Source organism: Galeopterus variegatus, unplaced genomic scaffold, assembly GCF_000696425.1.
Source record: "Galeopterus variegatus unplaced genomic scaffold, G_variegatus-3.0.2 Scaffold7239, whole genome shotgun sequence".
In the NCBI taxonomy this organism is placed as follows: Eukaryota; Metazoa; Chordata; class Mammalia; order Dermoptera; family Cynocephalidae; genus Galeopterus; species Galeopterus variegatus.
The window spans coordinates 45,951-70,004 of NW_007733350.1; the positions used below are offsets into that span (position 1 = coordinate 45,951).

At 52.3% G+C, this 24,054-nt stretch overlaps 2 protein-coding genes and 1 long non-coding RNA gene across 4 annotated transcripts in view; 1 reads left to right on the top strand and 2 right to left on the bottom strand.

The window, feature by feature from the left end:
• Positions 1-2,465: 2,465 nt before the first annotated feature.
• On the bottom strand, positions 2,466-10,243 carry OPTC (opticin). Its single transcript, XM_008591738.1, has 7 exons — positions 10,202-10,243; positions 8,736-8,973; positions 7,862-7,988; positions 6,129-6,287; positions 5,117-5,319; positions 3,119-3,214; positions 2,466-2,636 (listed from the first exon to the last, which is right to left on the bottom strand). Exons 2-7 carry the CDS (start codon positions 8,964-8,966, stop codon positions 2,466-2,468), a joined length of 987 nt encoding a protein of 328 aa, XP_008589960.1. The 5' UTR covers positions 8,967-8,973; positions 10,202-10,243.
• Positions 10,244-13,364: 3,121 nt separating this feature from the next.
• PRELP (proline/arginine-rich end leucine-rich repeat protein) overlaps positions 13,365-24,054 on the bottom strand; it is a 17,896-nt gene continuing 7,206 nt past the window's right edge. The window contains exons 2-4 of one of the 2 annotated variants that reach the window (XM_008591740.1): positions 21,169-22,154; positions 17,966-18,143; positions 13,365-15,805 (exon numbers count right to left, since the gene is read on the bottom strand). In XM_008591740.1, coding sequence (XP_008589962.1) covers positions 17,968-18,143; positions 21,169-22,138 — 1,146 coding nt within the window. In that variant the 5' untranslated portion in view covers positions 22,139-22,154 and the 3' untranslated portion in view covers positions 13,365-15,805; positions 17,966-17,967. Of the gene's footprint in view, positions 15,806-17,680; positions 18,144-21,168; positions 22,155-24,054 lie in introns of those variants that run through there. The other variant, XM_008591739.1, reaches the window with a different exon arrangement.
• LOC103607207 lies at positions 14,232-17,481 on the top strand. Its single transcript, XR_551949.1, has 3 exons — positions 14,232-14,255; positions 15,835-16,332; positions 16,790-17,481. It is a non-coding gene; the product is annotated as an uncharacterized LOC103607207 (long non-coding RNA).

Below are 24,054 nucleotides of genomic sequence, written 5' to 3' on the forward strand. Positions count from 1 at the left end.
ATATGATGTGGCTTCTAGCACCCAGGAGCCCCAGGTCTGGAAAGTATCCTTTACACGTTTTTTTGTTTTTGTTTTTGTTTGTTTTTCCTTTTCATTGGATTCCTTCAGCCCAGGGTTTTTTGCAGTTGGGGATCTTGAGGCTTTCAACTGTTGACTGCCCTAGCCTTGTCATAATCCAGTAAACAGGATATGGAAGGGAATAGGACTGTGGATGAAACAGAGACAGACAGACAGACAGGCACACATATACACACATGAGATTCTACTCTGACAAACTCCTTGGGAGACAGGAAGAGGAAGAGGATGGGCCAGGGAGAGCTCTACCGTTTAGCAAGGCAAGGAGCTGCTGGCTCCCCTGTCCTCCTGGAGCGAGGTGCTCTGGAATCCTTAGATCTCTAGGACAGAAGACACCTCTCACCATCTTCAAGATTCCCCACTGGCACATTGTAGCCGGCATGCCGAGTCTCGATCCAAGCCTAAGTCAGCCGCATGAGCTGGGGTAAGTGATTTATCTTGTCTAGTTCTCCATTTCTTCCTCTGAAGAATGTGAACAATAATTCCTGACTTGTCTGCTTACAGGACTGTCGTGAAGATCCAAAGTACTCTGTGAGGTGTGACACAGAGGTGGGGAGGCAGATAAGTGGGTTCCCTTCAATGTGGACCACAAGAAACACACATCCCTCCAGACTTGGGGCCACCTGGGACCTTAAGTGGTTGCCTTGGCAACCCACTGCCTGGCTAACTCCTACTCCTTCCCCTCTGAGGGTTCCAGCTGGGACGTCAGTTCTGCAAGGAGGTCTTCCAGACCCTTGGCCTTGGTGCGCCTCTTGTAAGCGCCCATAGCATTCTGTCAGTTCTCTTTATGGCACTTATCATGAGTTGGACAGTGTGGCTGTTTGTGTGATGATCAGTTTAACACCTATCTTCTGTGCTAGATTCTAAGCGCCACAAGAAAAAGGAATCTGTTTCTGTTTCACAGCGAGTAACATAGTGTCTGGCACGTAGTAGGTAGGTGCACCATGAAATCCTTGCTGGATGAATAAATGAATTGCCAGCCTCACCCCCTCACATGCCTCCGTCAACACCTTATGCCAAGCACCCATCCGTTACATGCCCCTTGCCCAATGTCTCCTTCTAAGAAGCAGGGGAAGGGTGGCATCTCCCCTCCCTTATAATTCAACGAACAGGACAATAGTCACCCTTCTTCCATCCTCCCAGCACAGCAGGCCCCGCCCAGGATCCAAAAGGCTGCAGGTGAGCAATTGCTGTATTTATTTGTCTTTGCACAAGGCTGCCCTCTGGTGGTTGAACATGCAGGAGCGCATGGGACGGCTGGAAACCGGGAGGCCACCAGCGGGCTGAGCCACGCTCAGAGACTGGCCAGTGAGCCAGGGAATGGGTTGACAAGGAGGACATCCAGGTGCACATTCATGTCAGTTCTCCGTCCTTATGAATGGCTGCTCTCAAATCTAACAGGCAGCCCTGGCCTAGAAAGAGCAAGAAATTAAGGGAGGCCCCATAGAGACCCTACCTCACCCCCAGTGGGGCGGTGTGGGGATCGGAGAAAGCCAGTTTAAATAGATATTCTTTCTCCTCAGTGGTGTGCTGGCAAACGTTTAACAAGCAGCTCTCAAAAAAAGAAAAAAAATCCTGATTTGTAGCATTTACTGATTTCTGTGATGTAAATTCTCCCACCTGGCCAAGGTCAAACTACCAATGTGATGTCACTGAAAAAGGAGTTGGGAAGAGATACCCATTATATAGAATTTCTACCATACAGACACCATGGACATAAATAACTTCAAGAGCATGGCTAATAGTAAAATATAGTAAACTAATTGAGAAGTGATGAGTTTTGAGTATTTATTACATTTGTTTTTAATATAATTTATTTAATGGCAAGCCGATATACTTTAATTTTTCATAATGGCTGCATTTAACAACTGACTTGCAGCATTTTGGATAATTGAATCATCAGCTCCTGCAAGCCTAGTAGTAATAGCCGGCTCCAGCACACCACTGCTTCTCTCCTCTTCCTGCCGCACCCCTTCCTCTTTCCCGTCCATCCCCCGTGTCTCGCCACCTTCCCTCTTCTCTCTCTCTTCCTCCTCTTCCTCTTTCATGGTTTTCCTGATGTTCTGTGTGGGATGGGGAGTATGCAAAAGAGCTTTGCTGCAGACATCGCTATTCTCTGAGTCAGGAGCCATAAGGTGTTAAGGAAAGAGGATGGAGACACTCAAATGTGGCTACTGAAGGACACTTCAGTGTGTGTGTGTGTGTGTGAGCGTGTGTGTGTTTTAGTGCATGTGTGTGTGGTGGGGAGGAGTGATTTTTGCAACTGGATCATGATTACTGTCTGGACTAAAGACCACAGTCTAGAGATAGGGGACTGGGATCTATGGCTGGGGAGCCGTGCCTTGGTGGTCCTTGAGGGCTCTTACCTGGGGGAGTGGAAGGGGTCAGAGCTAGGTGAAGCGCCCTATGGGGAGCCGAGGCAGGCAGAAGTAGGCACTGGGGAAGAGGCTGAGGTTGATGGGGTTGCCGTCCAGGCGGACGTCCTCCAGCTGCCTGCGGGTGTGTTTGTGCTCCTCAGCGTCACAGAAGGTGTCTTTCTGCATGGCCTCTATCATGTTATTCTGGAGAGAACACATTGCAGCCGAGCTCTGACCTAGAGGGTCACCGAAGGTTCACACCAGCTATCCCCACCAGCTCTGCCTTCCCTTGTGCGACTGGAGAAACTGAGGCATGTAGAGCCAAGGCCACACAACAAGGGTGAAAAGAGGAGACCTAGGGAGGATGGAATGAGAAAGAGGGATGAGGGAAGAGGAGGAGAGAGGAAGGAGGGAAGCCTGAAGGAAAGGGAAGAAGAGAGACAGAAGGTAGGAAAAAGGGGAACTTAGATGAAATAAAGATGTGGAAGGAGAGGAAGTGTTTTAAAAAGAAGAAATGCAGAAAATTAAACGGGGGCCATGGACGATTATCTAGACAAGACTTACCTATCCAGGAGACCTCACCACTGCCTAAGCCTCCTCCCTGTCACTGCCACGAACTGCTGCCTGGGATCTAACGCCCACCCTCCGCGCTGTGTGCTGCCCTGCCTCTGCGTGCGGCTCCTCACCTGCAGGTGTAGTGAGCGCAGGCTCAGGGGCAAGGGCGTGGGGACGGTATCCAGCAGGTTGTTTGCCAGGTAGAGAAACTGCAGCTTCTCCAGCGCCTGTGGAGAACATGAAGCACATGGGTGGGGTTGGGTCCTGGCAGTGAGGAGGGGTCTGACAGGACAGTAGTTCCCACAGCCTCAGCATGTGCAGGGCTCCATGCAGGGTGCCGTGGGGATGCCCAGCTCTTTAAGGAGCTCCCGGACACTAACTCCAACTGGATGCAGAAGGAAAGCTGCTGCACTGCGGTGCCGGCATTGGGGCGAGTGCACAGGAGCTAGCTAGCTGTTAATGATGACTGGGAGGACAAAGGAAGGGCAAGGACAGGGTGGACACGAGGACCTGGGGCCATTTCAGCTCAGCCCCAACTTCTCTGCTATTGAAAGTCTCCAAATGCTAAACCTGGAGCAGATGTGGTGAGTACACTCAGGAAACATCCAGACCAGCAGAATGAGAACCACAAGGCACACGAGGGCGAGCTGGGAGTGCGAGTGTGGCTGAGCTACCAGAGTCAGTAGCACCTACTACGTGCAGCTAGTCTTCCTGCGCTCTTTGTAAATGCTATCTTATTTCATCCTCCAGCAACTACGTCAAGTAGGTGTTGTTACCCTCATTTTGCAGAAGAGAAAATAAGATCAGAGAGGTGAGGTGACTTGTTCAGGAACCCAGGTCTCTCTGGTTCCAAAGCCCATGCCTTGTCCCAGGCTGTAAAAACAGCCCCGAGTCAAGGCCGAGAAGTTTCTCCTAACAGGGAGAAAGGCAGGAGGTTTCTTAGGCTGGAACAACAAAAGACTTCAGTGGTCAGGAAGTCCCAGTTCTCCGCTTCGAGATGGGAAAACTGAAGCCCAGGGTCACACAGCAGATTTCTGATTCCCGGTCCAGCGCTCTTTTCTCACACGGTGGTGCTGACACTGTGTTCTGAAAAAACCCCTTGAGAATCACTGCAGACAGAAGGCTGAAAGGGTGGAAGGCATTTGGGGAGGGGAGAGAGCAAGCAGGCATACCTCTATGCCCTCGCCCTGTTTCAAGAAGGCAGCTCTAATTTGATTCATTTGATGCTTCCAAATATGAATCAGTTTGCAAAAAAGATTCTGCTATAGAGAGAAAGAGAGCACTTGAAGGTGAGTCCAGTGAAGGAGATGAGCCTGAAAGAGTGAGCGACTGGTCTTTGAAGGCCCTGCCAAAGAGTTCAGGCAGCAGGCTTGGGGGATGCCAGCCTTGTCCACACTCCCCTCCACTTCTGCACTGGAAATGCACACCCGGGCTCCTCCTAGCCCTGTTAAATGGGCAGCCCCAGGGTGTCATATGATAGTCCTTTCCATCAAAATTGGACAGCTAGTGACCAATCAGATGGTTTCTCTTGAGAATTTGATCATAGAAAGACAATGATTAGTCACTCAGTGGTAGTTTTTGGAAATAAAAGCACATGTAGAGATAGGACTGGAGTCAGCACTACTGCAAGTCAAGGTCACGTGTAAGCCAGAGGTTTTGTGGAGCAGAACCTGTGAGTAGGTGAGGCCGTTGCTGTGCAGGCTGTGCAGAGAGGTGAATGGAGCAGGTGCACAGAAGGAAGCCATGACAAGAGACCCTGTGCACCAAAGAGGGAGAGGAAGAGTTGTTGACCTTTGTTTTGTGACCCCTCATTCCCAGTTATGGGCCCATGATGCCAACAGTACTACGTTTCTCACTCATGGAGGCTTTTGGGATGGCATGCTGTAAAATACCCTTTTCTTGAATCAGAATCAGTTTCTTGCAACCTAAAGAACCTTAAACAACAAATGGAAAAGGATTTTTAAAATGGGGTTTGATGTTTGGAGCAGGGATACCTATGCCACGAGGTATACCCGGGACAGTTTGATGTTTGGGGCAGGGATACCTACGCCACGAGGGCGTGGTGAGTGGGTGGGTGGTGGAGGTGGGGGTGGCAGGTGGCAGACGGCGGACCGAAGGCCCCGACTCACCCTGAAGGCTTCAGGCTGTATCCCTGAGCTCCGGAGCCGATTCAGGCGAATGTCCAGGACCTCGATGCCACCGGGCAGCACTGGCAGAGTGACCAGCTGGTTCTCTGCGAGGATCAGATCCTGCAGGGCCGGCAGCGAGCGGAGGGCATCGTTATCGATGGAGGAAATGTAGTTGCCAGAGAGGTCGATCCTCTTCAGTTTTGCTGAGGGGTGTTGGGGGAGAACAAAGGGAGGTATCAGAACACACTGTCTCCCCTTGCCCTGGTTGGATCTGTCTCCATACCCTGCTCAGCCCCCTCAAAACAAGGGAATTCCGACTAGTTCTCCACCTGCACTAGGTCCAAACCAGAAGAAATAACATTATAAATCAGCCCTTGGATTCCTCAGTACCTTTCCCTGGAGTTCTGTGCTGTGTGCTGACTGCCCACCTTGGATTGGTTTGGGAGAAGCATCCTGAGGGAGAGAACCAACGAGCCCAGGAATCCATGGAATTCCACCCCACTGGTAGTTTACACAAAAGGACACTGAGGCCCAGAAAGGCTGTGAGTAACTAGTGTTCGACTCTGGATTAGAACCCAGGTCTCCTGTCTCAAGGAGGGCATAAGGCATAAAGAAGCAAAAAACCAAACAACCCTGTAAGCAGCATCAGTGCCATGGAGAGTGGATTTGGGATGGCCTTGTCCAGAGGCCAGCTGGGTACAGAGATAGAGTTGCTGGGACATCCTGAAAATGTCGGCTAGATTATACCACCTCTTCCCAGCTCCCAGCCCAAATCTTTGAGGAAAACAAACGAAAACAGGCCACTTCTACCATTTAAGTTCTTCAAAGAATTAGGCAGACTTGGGGCAATTGCCCTTTGACAGCTGCAGAGACTGAGAGCTAACAGAGAAAGGCTAACTAACACAGCTGAGGGCTAACCCATGACTGTTCCTGTGGCTGGGTGGCAAGGGAAAGGACCCTGCTCTTCCCCTCTGCCTGGACCCCTCACCTCTCTTCCCAGGGCATTACATACTCAGCCCTTTGAAGTCTCCGGCCCTGACACGGCTGATGTGGTTGAAGCGGGCGTACAGGTAGGTGGTCGTCCGGGGAAGAGGAGGAATGCTTTCTAGGTCAGTGTCGTCGCAGTACACAGAGGAGCCAAGGCACGCGCAGACCAGGCAGGTGGGCAGGTCTGGCCCGGGTGGAAGACAGAACACGGGAGATCACTGGTCACACTCCCTTCAGCCTCTGGGGCCAATGGCCCTCACCCCAGAGAGTGTCTAAGCCATGGCCATCTGTGTCTTCTTGATAGCCTATGGGTTGCTGCCCAGCACTGCCTGGCACAATGCACCCAGACATTGTCACTCAACCTTAGACCTAAGAGAAGCAGGTCCACCCTCAGTTACTACCCAGTCCAAGCCCATTCATGCCTTTATCAAACCCTGATCCTGTGTAGGTTTTCCTGGGCCTATGTGGGTGTTTCTGGGACATCCTTCAGTCTCTTTTCCATAGGGCTCCTCTTTAGTCCCAAAGGTTCAGAGAAGAGGAAATAAAGCCAGAACTAAGTGGGATGGCCAGTGGTTGCTGGCTATGCCAGCTGCCTTGGGGGAGAGGAGTTAGACGTGTTCTGTGTGGCTTCAAGAAGCATAATAGAGCTGAAGTGGGGAGGACAGTGTCTGCCTAGCATCCATTTCCCCTTCTTATGGCACTAGCATCCCAATTTTCCACTGGGAAACAGCCGTCACCTGTTCTCAGTCCATGACCCCATTTCTGCACCCAGTAGTCATGAGACTTCGGCCAGGCCATCTAACTCAGACTGGCTTTAAAAGCTGGGAAGACTTTATTGAATCATACAACTGAATAGTGCAGGTGGTTTCTGTCACTTGCTGTCACAAGGCACAGAGATTGCTGGGAGACCAGTATTAGCCCAACTCAAGAAAGAACTCTGGTGGCAGTGACACAGCCCCAAGATCAAGGGGCAGCTCTTCTCTGCCAGCAGTGACCAGCAAGAGTAGGTGGGGCAGAGGGGTCCTCAGCACTGTTCTTCTCCCAAGGCCCCAAATGGCAGGTTCAGCTGAGGCCCTTTATGGTCTCTTCAAGCCTGAGACTCTGTAGCTCTAAGAGGTGCTGATTTCTCTGCTAATGCCCCAATACCCCAGGTCTACCCATGGCAAACATCCCAAGAGGAGAACGGGGAAGCTGGGCAAGCAAGTCCAGAATGGGCTTCATCCCTCCTCTGCCCCACTTTCTGATCCCCAGCAGAGTGCCAAACCCTCACCGCCATGGGTGCTAGCATCCCAGTGTCCAGGAGGGCATCAGGGGAGGAAAGAGCTGCCAAGGAGGGAATGTGAAGCTGAAAAACGGTGTGACAGCTTCATTTGCCCCCATGCCAAGTGACAGCCACAAAGTTATTTATTCTCTACAGGCTTTTAATTGTCTCTAATCTAATTACCACTCAACCTGCTTCCCCAGCTGTGCTGGTAATTACAGGTAGGGCGGCTTTGCTAGAGCATAGAGGGGATCTCACATTTCTTCACTTTCTACCCAATTTGTGCATCTAGGCAAAAGTATTAGGGACAGCCAGCCTCTCTTTTTGATTTTTTTCTATTCTTACTATAACTATTCCCTTCACCCCCTCTCCCTGCTGCTCAGGGCTAGTCCTGACCCTCCACTCCCTAGCCTGACCACACTGTACTCTGGTATCCCCTGGTACTGGGTCATGGCTGTTTGGCCTACGATCCATGGATATTGTGACCGTGCACTTACTGTGGCTGGTCGGGGAACCCTGTAGGCCCAGCGTAGTAGGCCTGGGGTTTGATGAAGGTGTCCTTGGAGTTGTAGTGCTCTGGGTGGGACTGATCCTGGTTGGAGGAGCCAGACTGGTCACCTTAACCTGGAGATATAGCACACAATAGACCAGCTTTGGGCTCTGGGAACCTCAGTGGCCACTTTCAAACTTGCAAAGAGTCACCGTGGAGAAGGAAGAGGGAGGGATAGCAGAAAGAGTGAGTAGGGAAGGGACCTCAGAGAGCATCAGGTCTAGAATCTTAATTATATGGATGGGGAAACTGAGGCCCAGAGACAGGAGGGACAAGGATCATGGAGCCAGCTGATGGCCAAGGCAGAGCCAGAACCCGGTGTCCAGATTTCCCAGGCTGGCGTGTCCCCCGCTCCACACGGACCACGCTCACGGGCTTCTGGGCTTGTGGCCCACGCTGCCGCAGGTCAGTGCCTGCGAAGGCCAGGAGGGCTGGGAAGGGACTTCAGCCTGGTGGACAGTTTAAGAAAAGAGACAAGGGTGTGGCATTTCCTTTTCTAGAAAGGATGTGGGGACATCGCTGAGCCCTCCCCAATTGGACGTGGCTTATGGTCCTACTTATCAGCAGGAGGAGGGAATGTATGACTTCTAAGGGGGGAAGGAAGGGCCCTGCCATGTTTGCCACAGACAAAGAAATGGAAGGTTTGTATCCTCTTTCTTAGTATCATCTAAGTGACAAGTTCCTGTGGAGCGACAAGAATTTCCACCTCCTAGAGAGATGGATGGAGGCTTGAGACACCTGCGTTATGGGGCAGGTGGAGAGAGAGCAGACCCCCAGCTCCTAGTTTCTTGCAGGGAATGCGGTGGCCTGCTGTGCCTCACCTCAGGGAGCTGGTCCCCATAGTAGACCGTGAGCTTCCCAAAGTCGCTCAGGTCACTGACCTCTCCATAGTTGTCCAGACTCAGGGCGTAGTTCCCCAGAGGCAGAGCTGCATGAGAATCGCCTTCCCCGCGGGGCTGCTCTTCTCGCCTCTTCCTCTCCTTCGGGAGAGAAGCTGTCCCTGCCTCCTGCTGCACCAGGGCCAGCAGACTCAGGAACGCCGGGAGCCTCATGGGTGTCCTGGGGGCAGGAATGGGGCTGAGTCACTTCAGCGTCCAGTCCTGGGGCATGGCAGGAGGAAGGGCAGCTGTCTGAGGGACAGGGCGCTTGAGAGCTCTGTGGGAATGGCTCACAAACTTCTCCCCCTTCCCACTCGATGCTTGCAGACTCCTGCCGTTCACCACACACACTCGCCCAGTGCCTTCATCCCCTCCCCCTAGCCTGGGGGAGTATGCCTAGGGGGTATCTCCCACCAGCCCCCTCCTGCCACTGCCCACCAGTCTCTTCCCATGCTCGCCCACCCGCTGATCTTCACTCAGGGGCACGTGCAGGCATCTGGCACCGGTGTGTTTACGCAACACAGACACACTCACAGAAGTCCCCATCTACCCGCCTCTCTACAAACTAGGCACACACTTGTGCACCCATACGATGTTCTCTCTTACACAACCACACACTCAGCATATGCTGGTAGTCATTCAACTAGATTTAGAGAAAGCTCAACGTCAGGGAGACTTGTGGATTTTTTTAAAAAAAATCATTCATTCATGCGTTTGCTCGGCAAACATTTATGGGGTGTCTGTTGAGTTCCAGGCACTGGACTTGTCTCTTGTACAGAAATGAATAAGGCACCACTCTTACCAGAAACACCTAGTCCATTTGGGAGACATGGACTTACCATTTGGCACAACATGTTAAAAAGAATGTCAGTTTATTAAACGTAGATGCAGCTTTTTAGAAACTGACGATTATAGAAATAGAGTTCTTTGTGTGTGGTTGTGGGAAGTTCCTGAGGTATCTGTACACGTGCGTGTGTGTGCCCAGGTTATTATGTGTGCATGCAATGTGCATGTGAGTACAAAGCTCCATCTAAGTTCATCCACATATGCACAGACGAGTCAGGCATGTGTGTGGTGTGGCTGCTGCAGTATCCATGTACCGGTGTGTACACAGTGCATGCCCGATAACGCAGCCCTCTCCAAAGCCAGCTGCACGAGTTTCCAGTAGATCCTTCTCCTTTCTTAATTTCATCTGGGCAAAGGGCAAGCCCCCAGCACCAGTAGCAAGAGGTATCTCTTCATCTTACTCCCATACCTTACCCCAAACCAAATTATGTAATTTTAAAACAATTCCCGAGACAGAGTTTGCTGCCCACCCAGAAGCCTCCTCCAACTTTTTTGGCCAGAGGCCTAAACCCTCTTCATTCCCCCTGCCCCACACCCCTAAGGCCTCAAACCTTGAACCTCACCTTTGGTTCCTGAACGGAGCTTCACAGCTTGCAGAGAGGTGGGGACTCTGATGGCAAGGCTGTCTGCTGTGGGGCCTGGGTTAGACAGCAGGAAGGGCCCAGGGACAGGGGAGGCGGTGGCCCAGCCAGGCGCATGACCAATCAGAATCCTTACTCTTCCTGATGTCCAGCTGTCGCCTCCTCTTTCCTCAGGGGGTCCCCTACGCCATTGCTTACTTGACAAAAGGGAATTCTCTCTCTCGCCCCACCCCCTCCGTCCCCCACCTCCCACTCTTTTCTCTTCTCTTATTTTGTCTGCTACTTCTCGCTTTTCCTGGCCCACTCTTCTGAAAAGGCCACATCTTGGAGGGGCAGGCAGTGCCCCGGATTCTGAACTGTCAGAGAAGGCTGGGGTGGGGCGATGTGGAGGCACGGAGCTTGCCTTTCTGGCTTTTTGCTCCAGCCAGGCAGTGATGAAGCCTCCGCTTCACAGCTGGAATCCTAAGATAAAAAGAGGCCGAGCTGACCACTTCAGCCAGCATCCCTATCCCCCACCCAGAGCCCCAACACAGGGATCCTAGTGGAATAAACTCATCAGAGGGAGAGTCCGAAGGCCTGGGTGGTTCAAAGAGGAGGTGAATGGGGGATGGGGCAGGGTTTGAAAGTTCATGGACGGTGATTGTGAGGAGGATCGAGGAAATTCTCTAAATCTGCTGGGAGGGAAGGAAATGGACAGGAGCAGGGGTTGGGTCCTAGAAAGGACTTCCTGACCATAAACACCCAAAAACATTGTGTGGGCTCCTTAGGGGGTTGGGAAGTGTCCCCTCAAAGATGTATTTATCAGGCTAGTTTCTTCTTTCCCAGGTGCCTCAGGAAGTCCATGGGGCACATCTTTGCTGAAACAGGGGCTGGGCTGGCTCAGACATCGTCCCAAGATTCTGCAGCTGCACCTGTCACTGCTAGGTTCCTCAGGGACGCTCCTTGCTTCCTACACGCTCACACCACCTAGACAGGAACCCCAGTTGCGAGGCCCCTAAAGATCACCTAGTTCAAACCCCATAGTGTATAGATGAGGAAACCGAGGCCCACAGAGGTGAGGTGATTTGCCCAAGGTCACGTAGAGCCAGGGCCAACACCTAGGTTTCTTTCCTCTCAGGCCAGGTTTTCCTTTGCTCTCTGGGACCTGAGAACAGATGGCCTTGGCAGGGCTCATCTCTGCCCTGGCACCCAGGTGACGGCCAGATCTAATTACCTGGCCCAAGAGGGGCAGTGTTTGGCCTGCAGTGTTCCAGGGCATCAGCTGGTGTGGAAGGGGGCTTCCCCCAACCCAAGGAACAGTCACCAGAGCATGTTCCTGTGCCCCTGGCAGCCCCCCATCTGGGGAGAGACACCAGCAGGGGCTCTGCTGGGTGGAGGGGGAGATAGCCCTGGAGCCAGGAGGGTGCCCAGGAAGCAGATGGCACACTTGGCGGGCCGTGCTCCTTCATTTTCTCTCCACAGCCCGGGCTTCGCAGCCGGGGCCCCCCGCCCCCACAGCCAGCCCACATGCATCTTCCCTCCCACCCATCCCCCACCCATTTGTTCCTGCGAGGAATGCACACATGACGGTTTGTTCATTCCCCCAGCGCCTGCTCGCACTCTCCATCCCCACTCTCTCGGTGACACACATCAGCCCTGCTGGGCCACGGTGCCCCCTGCCCTGCAATAGGACGTCTCCTGCGGGCTCACCAAACTCAGGGCCAGCCTCAGTACTGTGCGTGCACCTGCCCCCCTCCCCGCCCCTCCCTCTCACAGCCTAGACTCTCTCCCCACTTGGACTCTTGCTTTTGGAAGCTTGCAGGTCCCACACTCTCGTCCCCATGATTTCAGGAGTGTCCATGGATGTGTACGTGTGACCTGTGTGGGAAATGTTTAACTGCCATGCTGCTGGTCCAGGCAGCTCAGCTCCCTGAAAGCCTGGCATAGGGGCTGGAGGTGGGGGAGGTTTCCTAATCCTGATGTCTCATTAGGAGAGGCACAGGGCGTGTTGATGGAACGGAGGTGGCAGGCCGTGTGGACAGAAGTCTGGCCAGCTGACCCTGTTGCTTCCCCTTTCATGGCAGGGAGACAGGCAGGGGTGGAAGGTTCAGGAACCCTCCTGTTTTTCGGAGGACAGGGGTACAAACCCTGCTGAGCGTTTATAGACACATAACTCCATGACCGGAACATGACCCTCTTCTCTTTCTCAGACACACGTCCCCCACAGGGCCTTCCTACCTTTTTGTTCATGCTGTTTCCCGTCCGGTTATGTGCTTTTAAACCTTCTCCCACCTGGTAAAATCTGATTTATCCCTTATGATTTAGCTCCAATGATAGGAGCCTTTCTGGTTCTCCCAGGTGAAGGAGAAAGCTCTCTCCTCCGTTTGTGCACAGTGTTATTACAATACTTCAAGCACAGAAATCTCAATTTACAGATTTCCCCCCCTTTACCAGGTTATGAATTCCTTAAGGGCATGGGGTGTATATCACCCATCCTTAAGTTCATAGCTGGGAACCTGACATATGATCAATGCACACTGAACACTTGCTGAACTGAACCTGCAGGTGTTTAGCAGGCAGGGTGGGAGATGTGAGGGCATTATTTGGCAGTTTTCATCCTAAAGAAGGTGGTGCAGTCTGGGAGGAACTAGCCTTCCCTCCAGATATTCTGGGGTACCCTGTTCTTGCCTTTCCGTGAACTTCTGCATGGCCTGTAGATGGTTCCAGATGATTTGACCCTTTGTCCTCTGTGTTCAGTGTGGCTCTTCCAATACTTTGTGTCCATCACCCCAATTTGTCTGTGAGCTCGACTTGGTCAGGAAAGGCAATTGTTTTGATGTCTTTCTGTGTCTGCCTCAGTACTGAGCACTGGGAGACCCTCGATAATTTGGTGCCTGTGGGTCGAAAGAACCTAGGGCTCTGGGCTCCAAATGTAGCTGTCAGGTTTCTGGTCTGATTTTAGGAATAATTTTTCATGAGGGTTGTGAATTTGGGGGAAAGTCTTCAAGAAAAGGCTTTGGGATAGTTTTCCTGGGCATTTCTTAAGAATAAGATCTTTTCTCCACACACCTTCTCAGAGCAGGTAAGAAGAGGTGTGGGGCAGGGGGTGCGAGGCATGGCTTTAAGGTGTTATTCTTGACCTGTTCACATTCAAGTTCAAGCAGGGTATTTTTCGTACTACTTTATTTCCTCTGCTGTGAAGTGTGCTGAAATGTGAAAGTTGTTTCACAAAGTTAACACGGTCTTTGAGAGAACAGATATACGTACAGAGTACACATACATCCCTACTTACACACCTGTACATGTAGATGCTAACAGCTCTAAGGGAATGAACTTGTGTATGGAGGAGTGGCTTGCTTAAACCCAAGGGAAACCAGCACATTGTGTGTGTGTGTGTGTGTATGTAGCAGGGTGCCTGTAAATCTATTTTAACTCTAATTCCCTCTGATTTACAGCTGCAGAGAGCAAGGGAGGGAACAGACATATTCTAGAAGGGGCAATGGGTGATGGTGGTTGTGCTGCTGCAAACACAAAACAGTTCACACTTGCAGGATCAGGGGAATGACCAGCATAAGGGGAAAGCTCCTGGGAGCTACAGGAGCTGTGCTCCCCTCAGGCCTCGTCAAAGGGGCTGAGGTTGCGAGGTGTAAGGTGCAAAAAGGAGGGCTTGTCCAGGCCATAGCACCCGATTGCTTGCAGCCATAATAACATACTTCATATTGACTTTAAGCAGGGGCCTTAGAAAACCCAGCTGCAGCTAGGAGGAATGAGCAGGGGGGAAGGAGGCTATGATGAAATGGGCCCTATCATCCATAATTAGCAAAAGAGAAAGGTGAGACCAGGAATTTCTTAGAACTTAGGGATCCAGCTTAATTCAATTTCTTAAAAATCTCTGGAACTTTTCTCATCCTACCTTGAGGGTGGTCACTGTATCTTACTCATTTGTAGAATATCCACACCCCATACCAACATCACACTCAGGAGGCCGTGGAGGGGCAGCATCCCCTGGAGGAAGTCAGTGGAGGGCAAGAGGTGGAAGCAAGGCAGCCCCGTTGAGGTTTCCCTTGGAGACCTGCCAAGGCACTCATTTGGGTCAGGCAAGGAGGATGGGCAAGCCTCTGGGGGAGGGACGTCCACACAGGGAATAAATTACTGCAAGTGAAGGAGGTAATATTTAGGACTTGTTCTGCATTTGAATATTATTTAAAGTGCAGAGCTGCAGATTCGGAACATGAGACTGGAAGGACCTTGGAGGAGCATCTTATCCACCCCCTTGGTTTACAGATGTGAGAGCTGAGAGCAGAAGGGACCCCGTGAGGTCATCCAGCAAACAGGAGTAAACCGTGTCCTCAGCTGGGTTCACCAGGGTTTCCCATTCGTGCTCACCCATGGTGGGAATGAGCCCCAGCCTCTGGACCTTTGTGCCCTTTAGCCCCCAGAGGAGAGAGGAACCATGCACACCAGTGCCTCCTCCAAGTTGGTCGTTGGCTCCTTGGAAAACCACCCCAGGGAGAGGGTGAGACTGGAGCCAGCCATGACCTCCACCAGCCACCAGGTGTCACTGATGTGTCTGTCTGAGAGGCAGAGGCCAATCTGCGAACGCGCAGAGGCTTCTGGGAGATTTCCAGGCGCTCTGCCCTGTCTTCCCGGTTTCTCAGGGACTGCCCTCCCGGGGACTGGAAAGGACCGGGCCCTCCACGCTGATAGAGAACAGATGGCGGGGGCCGGGCCGGCGCCACTTGACCCTTCACTGTGAACACTGTGTTCCCTGGGGCCTCAGGCCCCTGTTGAGGTTGGGCAAGGGACCCATCCACTCCCACGTGGGCCCAGCCTGGGGCTCTGACCCCACCTCTCCAACTGGCTGCTTCCTAGTTCTTTGGGCCATGCTTCTCCTCCTTGGCTGTTCCTCTCTGAGCCCCAGCCTGCAGGGTGAGTGCCACGTGCACCCGGAGAAGAAGGAGGGACACCCAACTTGTCCCTGCCAGATGCAGGCCCTTGTGGGCATCCCGACCCTCCACCCCACCTCTTTCATTCCCTCCCTGCTGAATGTGGGCCAGCAGAGAGCCAGTCCAATGTCATGCTGGGGAACGGGGCTGTGGAGCAGCAGTTTTGGAAGAAGGGATCCTTGGCTGAGGAAACGGGTTTCTCAACCTCTTTGAGCCAGAGCTGCCCAAGTTGGAGGAGTCTCCAGCGGCACTTTCGAAACCTCACCTCTGGACTGCCCTGTCTTCTGCTTGCTTGGCCAGGACCAAGATGAGATGTCAGTCCTTGGCCCTGATTTACCCAGGAGTGACGGGTGGAGAAGAGAGAAGGGGCTATGAAGTCTTTAGACATACATCTGTGTTTCTGGAGGAAAGGGAGACCACAGAAGGCCAGAAGCTTGGGGGTGCAGTGGGTGTCTTTGAACTGGGTGGGCCCACATCAAGCCCTTGGAAGTCTTGCTCCAGAGGCTGCAGCAGAGTATACAGCTTTTCCCTGCCTCAGAAAGATGGAGTAAGAGAGGCAAAGCTGGAAGCAAGAAAGGGAGATAGAGAAAACGAAGGTGGGCACGGGCGCCTGGCCACCAGCCTTCAAGTGCAGTCAGAGGAGATCCAGCGGCAGAGTGAGGCCTACATGATGACGGNAGCCCCGTTGAGGTTTCCCTTGGAGACCTGCCAAGGCACTCATTTGGGTCAGGCAAGGAGGATGGGCAAGCCTCTGGGGGAGGGACGTCCACACAGGGAATAAATTACTGCAAGTGAAGGAGGTAATATTTAGGACTTGTTCTGCATTTGAATATTATTTAAAGTGCAGAGCTGCAGATTCGGAACATGAGACTGGAAGGACCTTGGAGGAGCATCTTATCCACCCCCTTGGTTTACAGATGTGAGAGCTGAGAGCAGAAGGGACCCCGTGAGGTCATCCAGCAAACAGGAGTAAACCGTGTCCTCAGCTGGGTTCACCAGGGTTTCCCATTCGTGCTCACCCATGGTGGGAATGAGCCCCAGCCTCTGGACCTTTGTGCCCTTTAGCCCCCAGAGGAGAGAGGAACCATGCACACCAGTGCCTCCTCCAAGTTGGTCGTTGGCTCCTTGGAAAACCACCCCAGGGAGAGGGTGAGACTGGAGCCAGCCATGACCTCCACCAGCCACCAGGTGTCACGTGGGCAAGCCTCTGGGGGAGGGACGTCCACACAGGGAATAAATTACTGCAAGGGAAGGAGGTAATATTTAGGACTTGTTCTGCATTTGAATATCATTTAAAGTGCAGAGCTGCAGAGTCGGAACATGAGACTGGAAGGACCTTGGAGGAGCATCTTATCCACCCCCTTGGTTTACAGATGTGGGAGCTGAGAGCAGAAGGGACCCCGTGAGGTCATCCAGCAAACAGGAGTAAACCGTGTCCTCAGCTGGGGTTCACCAGGGTTTCCCATTCGTGCTCACCCATGGTGGGAATGAACCCCAGCCTCTGGACCTTTGTGCCCTTTAGCCCCCAGAGGAGAGAGGAACCATGCACACCAGTGCCTCCTCCAAGTTGGTCGTTGGCTCCTTGGAAAACCACCCCAGGGAGAGGGTGAGACTGGAGCCAGCCATGACCTCCACCAGCCACCAGGTGTCACTGATGTGTCTGTCTGAGAGGCAGAGGCCAATCTGCGAACGCGCAGAGGCTTCTGGGAGATTTCCAGGCGCTCTGCCCTGTCTTCCCGGTTTCTCAGGGACTGCCTTCCTGGGGACTGGAAAGGACCGGGCCCTCCACACTGATAGAGAACAGATGACGGGGGCCGGGCCGGCACCACTTGACCCTTCACTGTGAACACTGTGTTCCCTGGGGCCTCAGGCCCCTGTTGAGGTTGGGCAAGTGACCCATCCACCCCCACGTGGGCCCAGCCTGGGGCTCTGACCCCACCTCTCCAACTGGCTGCTTCCTAGTTCTTCGGGCCATGCTTCTCCTTGGCTGTTCCTCTCTGAGCCCCAGCCCGCAGGGCGAGTGCCATGTGCACCCAGAGAAGGAGGAGGGACACCCAACTTGTCCCTGCCAGATGCAGGCCCTTGTGGGCATCCCGACCCTCCACCCCACCTCTTTCATTCCCTCCCTGCTGAATGTGGGCCAGCAGAGAGCCAGTCCAATGTCATGCTGGGGAACGGGGCTGTGGAGCAGCAGTTTTGGAAGAAGGGATCCTTGGCTGAGGAAACGGGTTTCTCAACCTCTTTGAGCCAGAGCTGCCCAAGTTGGAGGAGTCTCCAGCGGCACTTTCGAAACCTCACCTCTGGACTGCCCTGTCTTCTGCTTGCTTGGCCAGGACCAAGATGAGATGTCATGGGGTTTCTCAACCTCTTTGAGCCAGAGCTGCCCAAGTTGGAGGAGTCTCCAGCGGCACTTTCAAAACCTCACCTCTGGACTGCCCTGTCTTCTGCTTGCTTGGCCAGGACCAAGATGAGATGTCAGTCCTTGGCCCTGATTTACCCAGGAGTGACGGGTGGAGAAGAGAGAAGGGGCTATGAAGTCTTTAGACATACATCTGTGTTTCTGGAGGAAAGGGAGACCACAGAAGGCCAGAAGCTTGGGGGTGCAGTGGGTGTCTTTGAACTGGGTGGGCCCACATCAAGCCCTTGGAAGTCTTGCTCCAGAGGCTGCAGCAGAGTATACAGCTTTTCCCTGCCTCAGAAAGATGGAGTAAGAGAGGCAAAGCTGGAAGCAAGAAAGGGAGATAGAGAAAACGAAGGTGGGCACGGGCGCCTGGCCACCAGCCTTCAAGTGCAGTCAGAGGAGATCCAGCGGCAGAGTGAGGCCTAGATGATGACGGACTGCAGCAGGCGGAAGCACATCATGAGGTCCAGAGGGATGGGTGGCTTCAGGAAGTTCCCATCCAGCCGCAGGTAGCGCAGGTGGGGCACGTTCTCCAGATCCGAGGAGAAGTCATGGAAGGCGACTAGGTTGTTGGGGCAAATCTGGCTGCCATTGATTTCTATGAAGAAAGAAGGGGAGAATCAGCACAGAACGGGGTGGAGGCAAAGATGGGAGGACAATCAAGAGCAAAGACTCTGGAATTCTCCGCTGGATCTGGCTGACTTTGGGAATGTGTGACCATAGGTAAGTCGCCCTAACCTCCAGGCTCAGTCAGCTCATTTGTAAAATGAATTAAGTTGGAACTGATCAACAATTGCTATTGCAAATTCGTTCTGGAGAATAGGAAGTAAACTTTGAGCTGAGCCTTCAAAGATAGGATTACAACAGGTGGAGATCTAGGGGATGGTGCTCTGACAGAGGGACCTGTTTGAATGAAGTTGTACAGGCCAAAAGTCTGCTCATAGCAGCAGCTGGGTGTAGTAATAGTGCCATGTGATGTCCTAAGGAGAGCAAGCTGGTAAGTTGCAGCCACATGATGGTAGCTTTCAAGTGTTTCACTGAGGGTAAGGGCTTTGACCTCCGATCTGAGGAATGGCATTGAGCAGGATTGTCTTTAGGCAAGTGATGTTAAGGTATATGAACCGTGGCATCCTGGGGTGTTAAATCTGGAAGGGTCCTTAGAGATGCCAATGATCAGGTTTATACTGTAGAAAAATGAATCTAGCTGCAGTGTGGAGAAACGATAGAGCGAGTTGATATCTGAAGCCAGCAGGTTGATGTGAGAATTATTCTGGAGGTTCTCCTGTGAATTGGATGTGAGGCATAAGGATGGACAGAAGATGGTTATGTTAACTGAAATAGGGACGTCAGGAGGAGGAACGCGGGGCCACGGGGACATGATGAGCCTATTCATTCTGATGTGTCCATGGCCTGAGATTCTGTTTTCTTCTTCACCTCTTGTTAGATGACATCAGGCATGTCATCTTCTAAATGAATGTTTTACTCTCCCTAAGCCCTGCCTCGTTTGTCACCTATGGAGGAGATAGAGGAAAAGTCATCTCTGTGTCTTCTTCTTCCTCCCCCTCCTCTTCCTCTTCATCATTGGGAGAGCAGAAGAGCAGAAGGATGTTTTCTCCTTATGGGCTTTGTGACTTTGGGCTGTTGCCTTACCACCCTGGCACCCAGTTCCCCAGCCTGTGAAATGGTGGGCGTGGTGCCTGCCCCATACAACAGGGGAGACAATGTTGGTGAAGGCATTTTGCAAACCGTAAAAGACAGTACAGGTGGTGACATTACGATCCTTTCTAAGAACATCACCATCACACCGACAGAGGTCCTACTCAGCTCATTCTGTCTGTCAGTGACACAGGAGACAGGCTGGATGGGTGTGAGGCGTGATTTTTCTGACTGCAATCTCAGAAAGCTGGGATATCCCCCAGCAATCTGTTCTTCCACAATCTGGTAGAGACCTGTCAGCCATTTATTAATCGAGATATCTTTTCTGTCTATATTTTCAGCCTATACAGCTTCCTGGGGGTAATGTGTTCCACTTTGATGTGCTACCTGCAGGATAAAATTAGACAATTTTTCCCTTTTCCTGAATTTGTTTCTTGCAAGATTTTAAGAACCCTCCCCCACTTCTTGTAATTATTCTAGACAAATGAACCGGCCTGTTATCCTATCTATTTGTTTGAAGATTGTAGGAACTTCAACAATCTCCCTTTCATTCTTTGTCTTGGAAACTAAACATCCCCTAATATTGTTCTAGAGGCCCTTCTCTCTTCCCTTGCTTCCTTTCATCTCTTCAGCTGCTGCATTTCTTGTGTGAACGTACCTTGGTTTTGTTCAAGGCCAGATAATATTCTTTCCCTTGTTTCTAAACATTTCTCCTGATGCTCTGCTTAGAGCATTTTTTTTTTTTTTAAGAGCTGACATTTTTGATTGAAGCGAAACTGTGACTCCCAGCCTCGTCTTCTGGGCTGCAATTGATACCCCAAGCACAGGACCCTGTAAATGTAGCTTAGGTGAACTTTGACTTAAATGCACTGTCTTATACAACTGAACACTGCAACCTCCAGATAGATTCAGAAAGTACCAGTATATAGACATTTTTTTCTGGCTGCCACATTTTTACCAGTTGTATACCCCGAGTATGTAGCTGTCTTTCTGGCTATAGCTTTTATAGACTCTTCAAAACCTAGGCTCAGACTTGGGAAGCCTTAAATGCACTGTCTTATACAACTGAACACTGCAACCTCCAGATAGATTCAGAAAGTACCAGCATATAGACATTTTTTTCTGGCTGCCACATTTTTACCAGTTGTATACCCCGAGTATATAGCTGTCTTTCTGGCTATAGCTTTTATAGACTCTTCAAAACCTAGGCTCAGACTTGGGAAGAAGCATTCTTCTGTGGCTGTGTGCTTCTTTTTTTTTGTCCTTTTTGAGACCGGCCGCACCGCGCTCAGCCAGTGAGCGCTGTGAGCGCACTGGTCATCCCTATATAGGATCTGAACCCGCAGCGAGAGCACTGCTGCGCTCCCAGCGCTGCACTCTCCCGAGTGCGCCACCGGATCGGCCCTGTGGCTGTGTGCTTCTGCAGCAGGCAGGCCTAGAACATTTCAGGGTGGCCATCACGGGATGCGCCACGGGATCGGCCCTGTGGCTGTGTGCTTCTGCAGCAGGCAGGCCTAGAACATTTCAGGGTGGCCACTTAAATGTCTCTGTTCTGCTTTTAAGATAATGTCTAGGAGTATATTTCATGTCTACCGTACCTATAGATCCAAAGGCCAAAGAAGCTGGAGCCGATGAAAAGAGATGAAGGAAGAAAACCTATTACCCTCCAGGCATGGTATTCTGGGCACTTTATCTACATTAAACTATTAAATCCTCGTATCAACATTGTGCCAGAAGGTATTATTACCATTTGCATTTTACAAATGAGGAAACTACAGGAGGTCAAATAGTTAAATATCTTTTTAAGGTCACACAGATAGTTAGTGGTAAGGCCAAGGTTTTAAGTCCACTGCCAAAGTGGATGCTTTGTGCACTGCCCCACCCTGAGGCTCCTGAGAAAGGGTGGAGGCAGGAAGAGTCTCCAACGTCCCTTCCTGTGGCCCCGCCCCAGCCCCGGCCCCACTCACTCTCAATGCTGTTGTTGTTGAGGTACAGGTGCTCCAGCTTGCTGTTGATGGCAGGCACGTTGCTGATCCTGTTGTGGGACAGGTGGAGCACGAGCAGGTTGGAGATGTTAAAGGAATTCTTGGGGAGCCCCCTGTCTGACAGCTTGTTGTAGTTAAGCCGAATGAAGGCGAGGTTGGGGAAGCCCTTGAAGTACCCACTAGGGATGGTGTCGATGTTGTTGCTGTCCAGGTAGAGCTGGTGAATGGCCTTGGGGACTTTTGGTGGCATCTTTCTCAGGATGTTGTGGGCCAGGTTGAGCTGCATGAGGTTCTTGAGACCCTGGAAGGTGTCAGGCTTGAAGACGCCATCACTTAGCCTGTTGTGCTGCAGATCCAAGAGCAGCAGGTTCTGCAGCTTGCTGAAGACGCCGGCCGGGATTCTGGAGATCTTGTTCTGGCTCAGCCTCAGCTGCTCCAGGTTTGGGGGCAGGGCTGAGGGCACCTCTTCGAGCTCGTTCTTCTCCATGTAGAGGAAGATCAGGCTGGGAAGTTTCTCCAGTACCCTCTGGTCTATCTTGCGGATTCGGTTGTTGTCCAGGTTGATCCACCTCAGGCCCGTGGCATTCTTGAAGGACTCCACCGGGAGCTCAGAGATGAAGTTGTTCTGGAGATAGAGGTAATGGATGCGGGATGGGATGACAGGGACCTTGCGCAGGTTGCGGCTATCACAGTAGAGGGCAGACGGGAAATCAGGGGGGCAGTAGCATTCCCGGGGACAGTCAGGAAAGACAGATGGAGGGCCTGGAGGAAGGGGCGGAGGCAGGTCTGTAGGCTCTGATGGCTCATGGGGCTGAGGAAAGCTGGGCGTGGGCCTGGGCCTGGGTCTGCGCCTGGGTCCAGACCCGGGTCTTGGCCGTCGTGTTGGTTGGCCTTGGGCCACTGAGGCCAAGATGAGCAGAAGTGGGAGGAGCCAGCAGAGGGATGACCTCATGATCCAGGTGACACTCCTGCAGGGAGGAGATACAGGAGGTCATTAGCCTGCTGGGCTTTAGTAAGGAGATGCTGTGTCTTTGCAGCTGGAGTTAGCCAGGACCAGCTCCAGTGGAGATGGGCAGGGCTTGGGGGCCTGTTCGCCCACAGCCAGCAGGTGACGAGGTAACAAGGGCTTGAGGCTCCGGGTTCCATGCCCAGAGGTTGACACTCAAGGTGTTAAGCCCGCTCTGGAGAGGGTGAGCCATACTAGGAAAAAGCACATTGGATGGTGAATCAGGAGTCCTAGGACTTATTGGAGAAGACCATTAACCCCTCTGGCCCTCAGTCTCCCCATTTATAGCATGAGAAAATCCTGTCATTGTAAGAGGGATGTTAGGATATATGAGCCATAGAGTCCTGAGGCATTAAATCTGGAACAGTCCTTAGAGATTCAGCAACATGGTCGTTTTCAAACTATGCCTCTATTTCTGTGGAACCCTCCTGTAGGAGAGAGACCGAGGAGATGGCCCTGGGGTACCCCCAACCCACTCCTATGCCAACCTAGGCAGCTCTGTTTTTGCTTTTTTAAAAAATCTGTTATTTATATTGTGGGTTAGATAAAGCATTCATTTGAAAAAAAAAAAAAAGTGTCATTGCTGAAAATGGTTTGAATCCACCAATCAAGTCCAGGCCCCACTGTTTTCAAAAACTGAGGACTGGAGGGAAGAAATGGCTTGCCAAGGCCAGGAAGCTATTTCACAGCAGAGCCAGGACAAAAACCCAGGTCTCCTGCCTTGCAGAGTAGAGTCTCGGAGGTCCTGGGAAGGAGGGGACGTGCTGCAGACACCCTGCATCCACCCTGCTCGCCAGTGTCCCGGCCTCCCCTCTCCTTGCCCTCCGCACTTGGCTCTGAGAATGCTGGTCTTTGCCAGCGGGAGACATGCCAAGAATTTCTCCCCAGATGTGGAGGCTCCCGGGAAAATAAACAGGGAAAGGATAGAAAGATGTGGGGAAAACATTTCATTTCTTTTGACCCGGTATTGCCGCTCCCCGTATCCTTTGGAGTTGGCAGTCTTGAGGTAGGATATCAGGGAGAACTTCCTGCTGGCCTCGGTGGCACTGGAGTAGGGAGCAGAGGATGTTTTGAGGTTGCCCTTCCCTTTGGCCCTGATGACCCTTCAGACAGGACCATGTTGAATTGAAACGGGGGAAATAGCAATAGACCCAGGGCTGCAGACAGAAAGTGGCAGCTCCCACAGGCTTCCTCCCCTAGCCTGGGGTGGGAAGGGTCTATGCCCTGGACCTTCCCTACTCAGGGACATTATCCCTATGATGCCCTCGGGCCTTAAGCTAGGGTCCCCATTCCCACATTGCTTTAATCGGCCTTGCTTGCCTCTTCCTCACAATTGTGGTGGTCCACCCCCCTCCTCCCTGGGGTCTGGACACATTGGGGATGCAGGCTTCTTGGGGTTCTCTGAGATAGAGTGGGCTGGAGTGTGTCCCAGCTTGCACGTGGACCTGTGATCACTGCCTCCTATCCGGAGCCTGCTCTCTCCCACCTTCCCTTTGAGCCCACATCAGCTTAGATGCTTCCCTTGCTAGACCCGGGGCCTGGCTTCTTGCTGGCTTTGATGAAAGGGAGGCAACAGAAACCCCTCACCAGCTGCTGAGGCCTGGGCCAGATGCTCAGGAGGAGTTGAATGTGACAGGAAACAGGAAGGAGGGCAAAGCTCAGCCCCGGATGGGTGGAGGGAGTCTCACTGCAGCTCTCTCTCACACACACACACACACACACACACACACACACACACACACACACACACACACCCTTGACCCCCAGCCTGCATACCCTCACACATGGCCCCCCTCCCCCCCGTCACACACACACATAAGCAAATATGTTCACTTGTCATCTGTGTGTGTGTGTGTGTGTGT

Coding starts and splice junctions, on each gene's coding strand:
- OPTC (XM_008591738.1), bottom strand. CDS start 8,966: ATGAGGCTCCCGGCGTTCCTGAGTCTGCTGGCCCTGGTGCAGCAGGAG. Junction 7,989..8,735: donor ATGGGGACCAGCTCCCTGAG/GTGAGGCACAGC, acceptor CTATATCTCCAG/GTTAAGGTGACCAGTCTGGC. Junction 6,288..7,861: donor GGGTTCCCCGACCAGCCACA/GTAAGTGCACGG, acceptor CACCCGGGCCAG/ACCTGCCCACCTGCCTGGTC.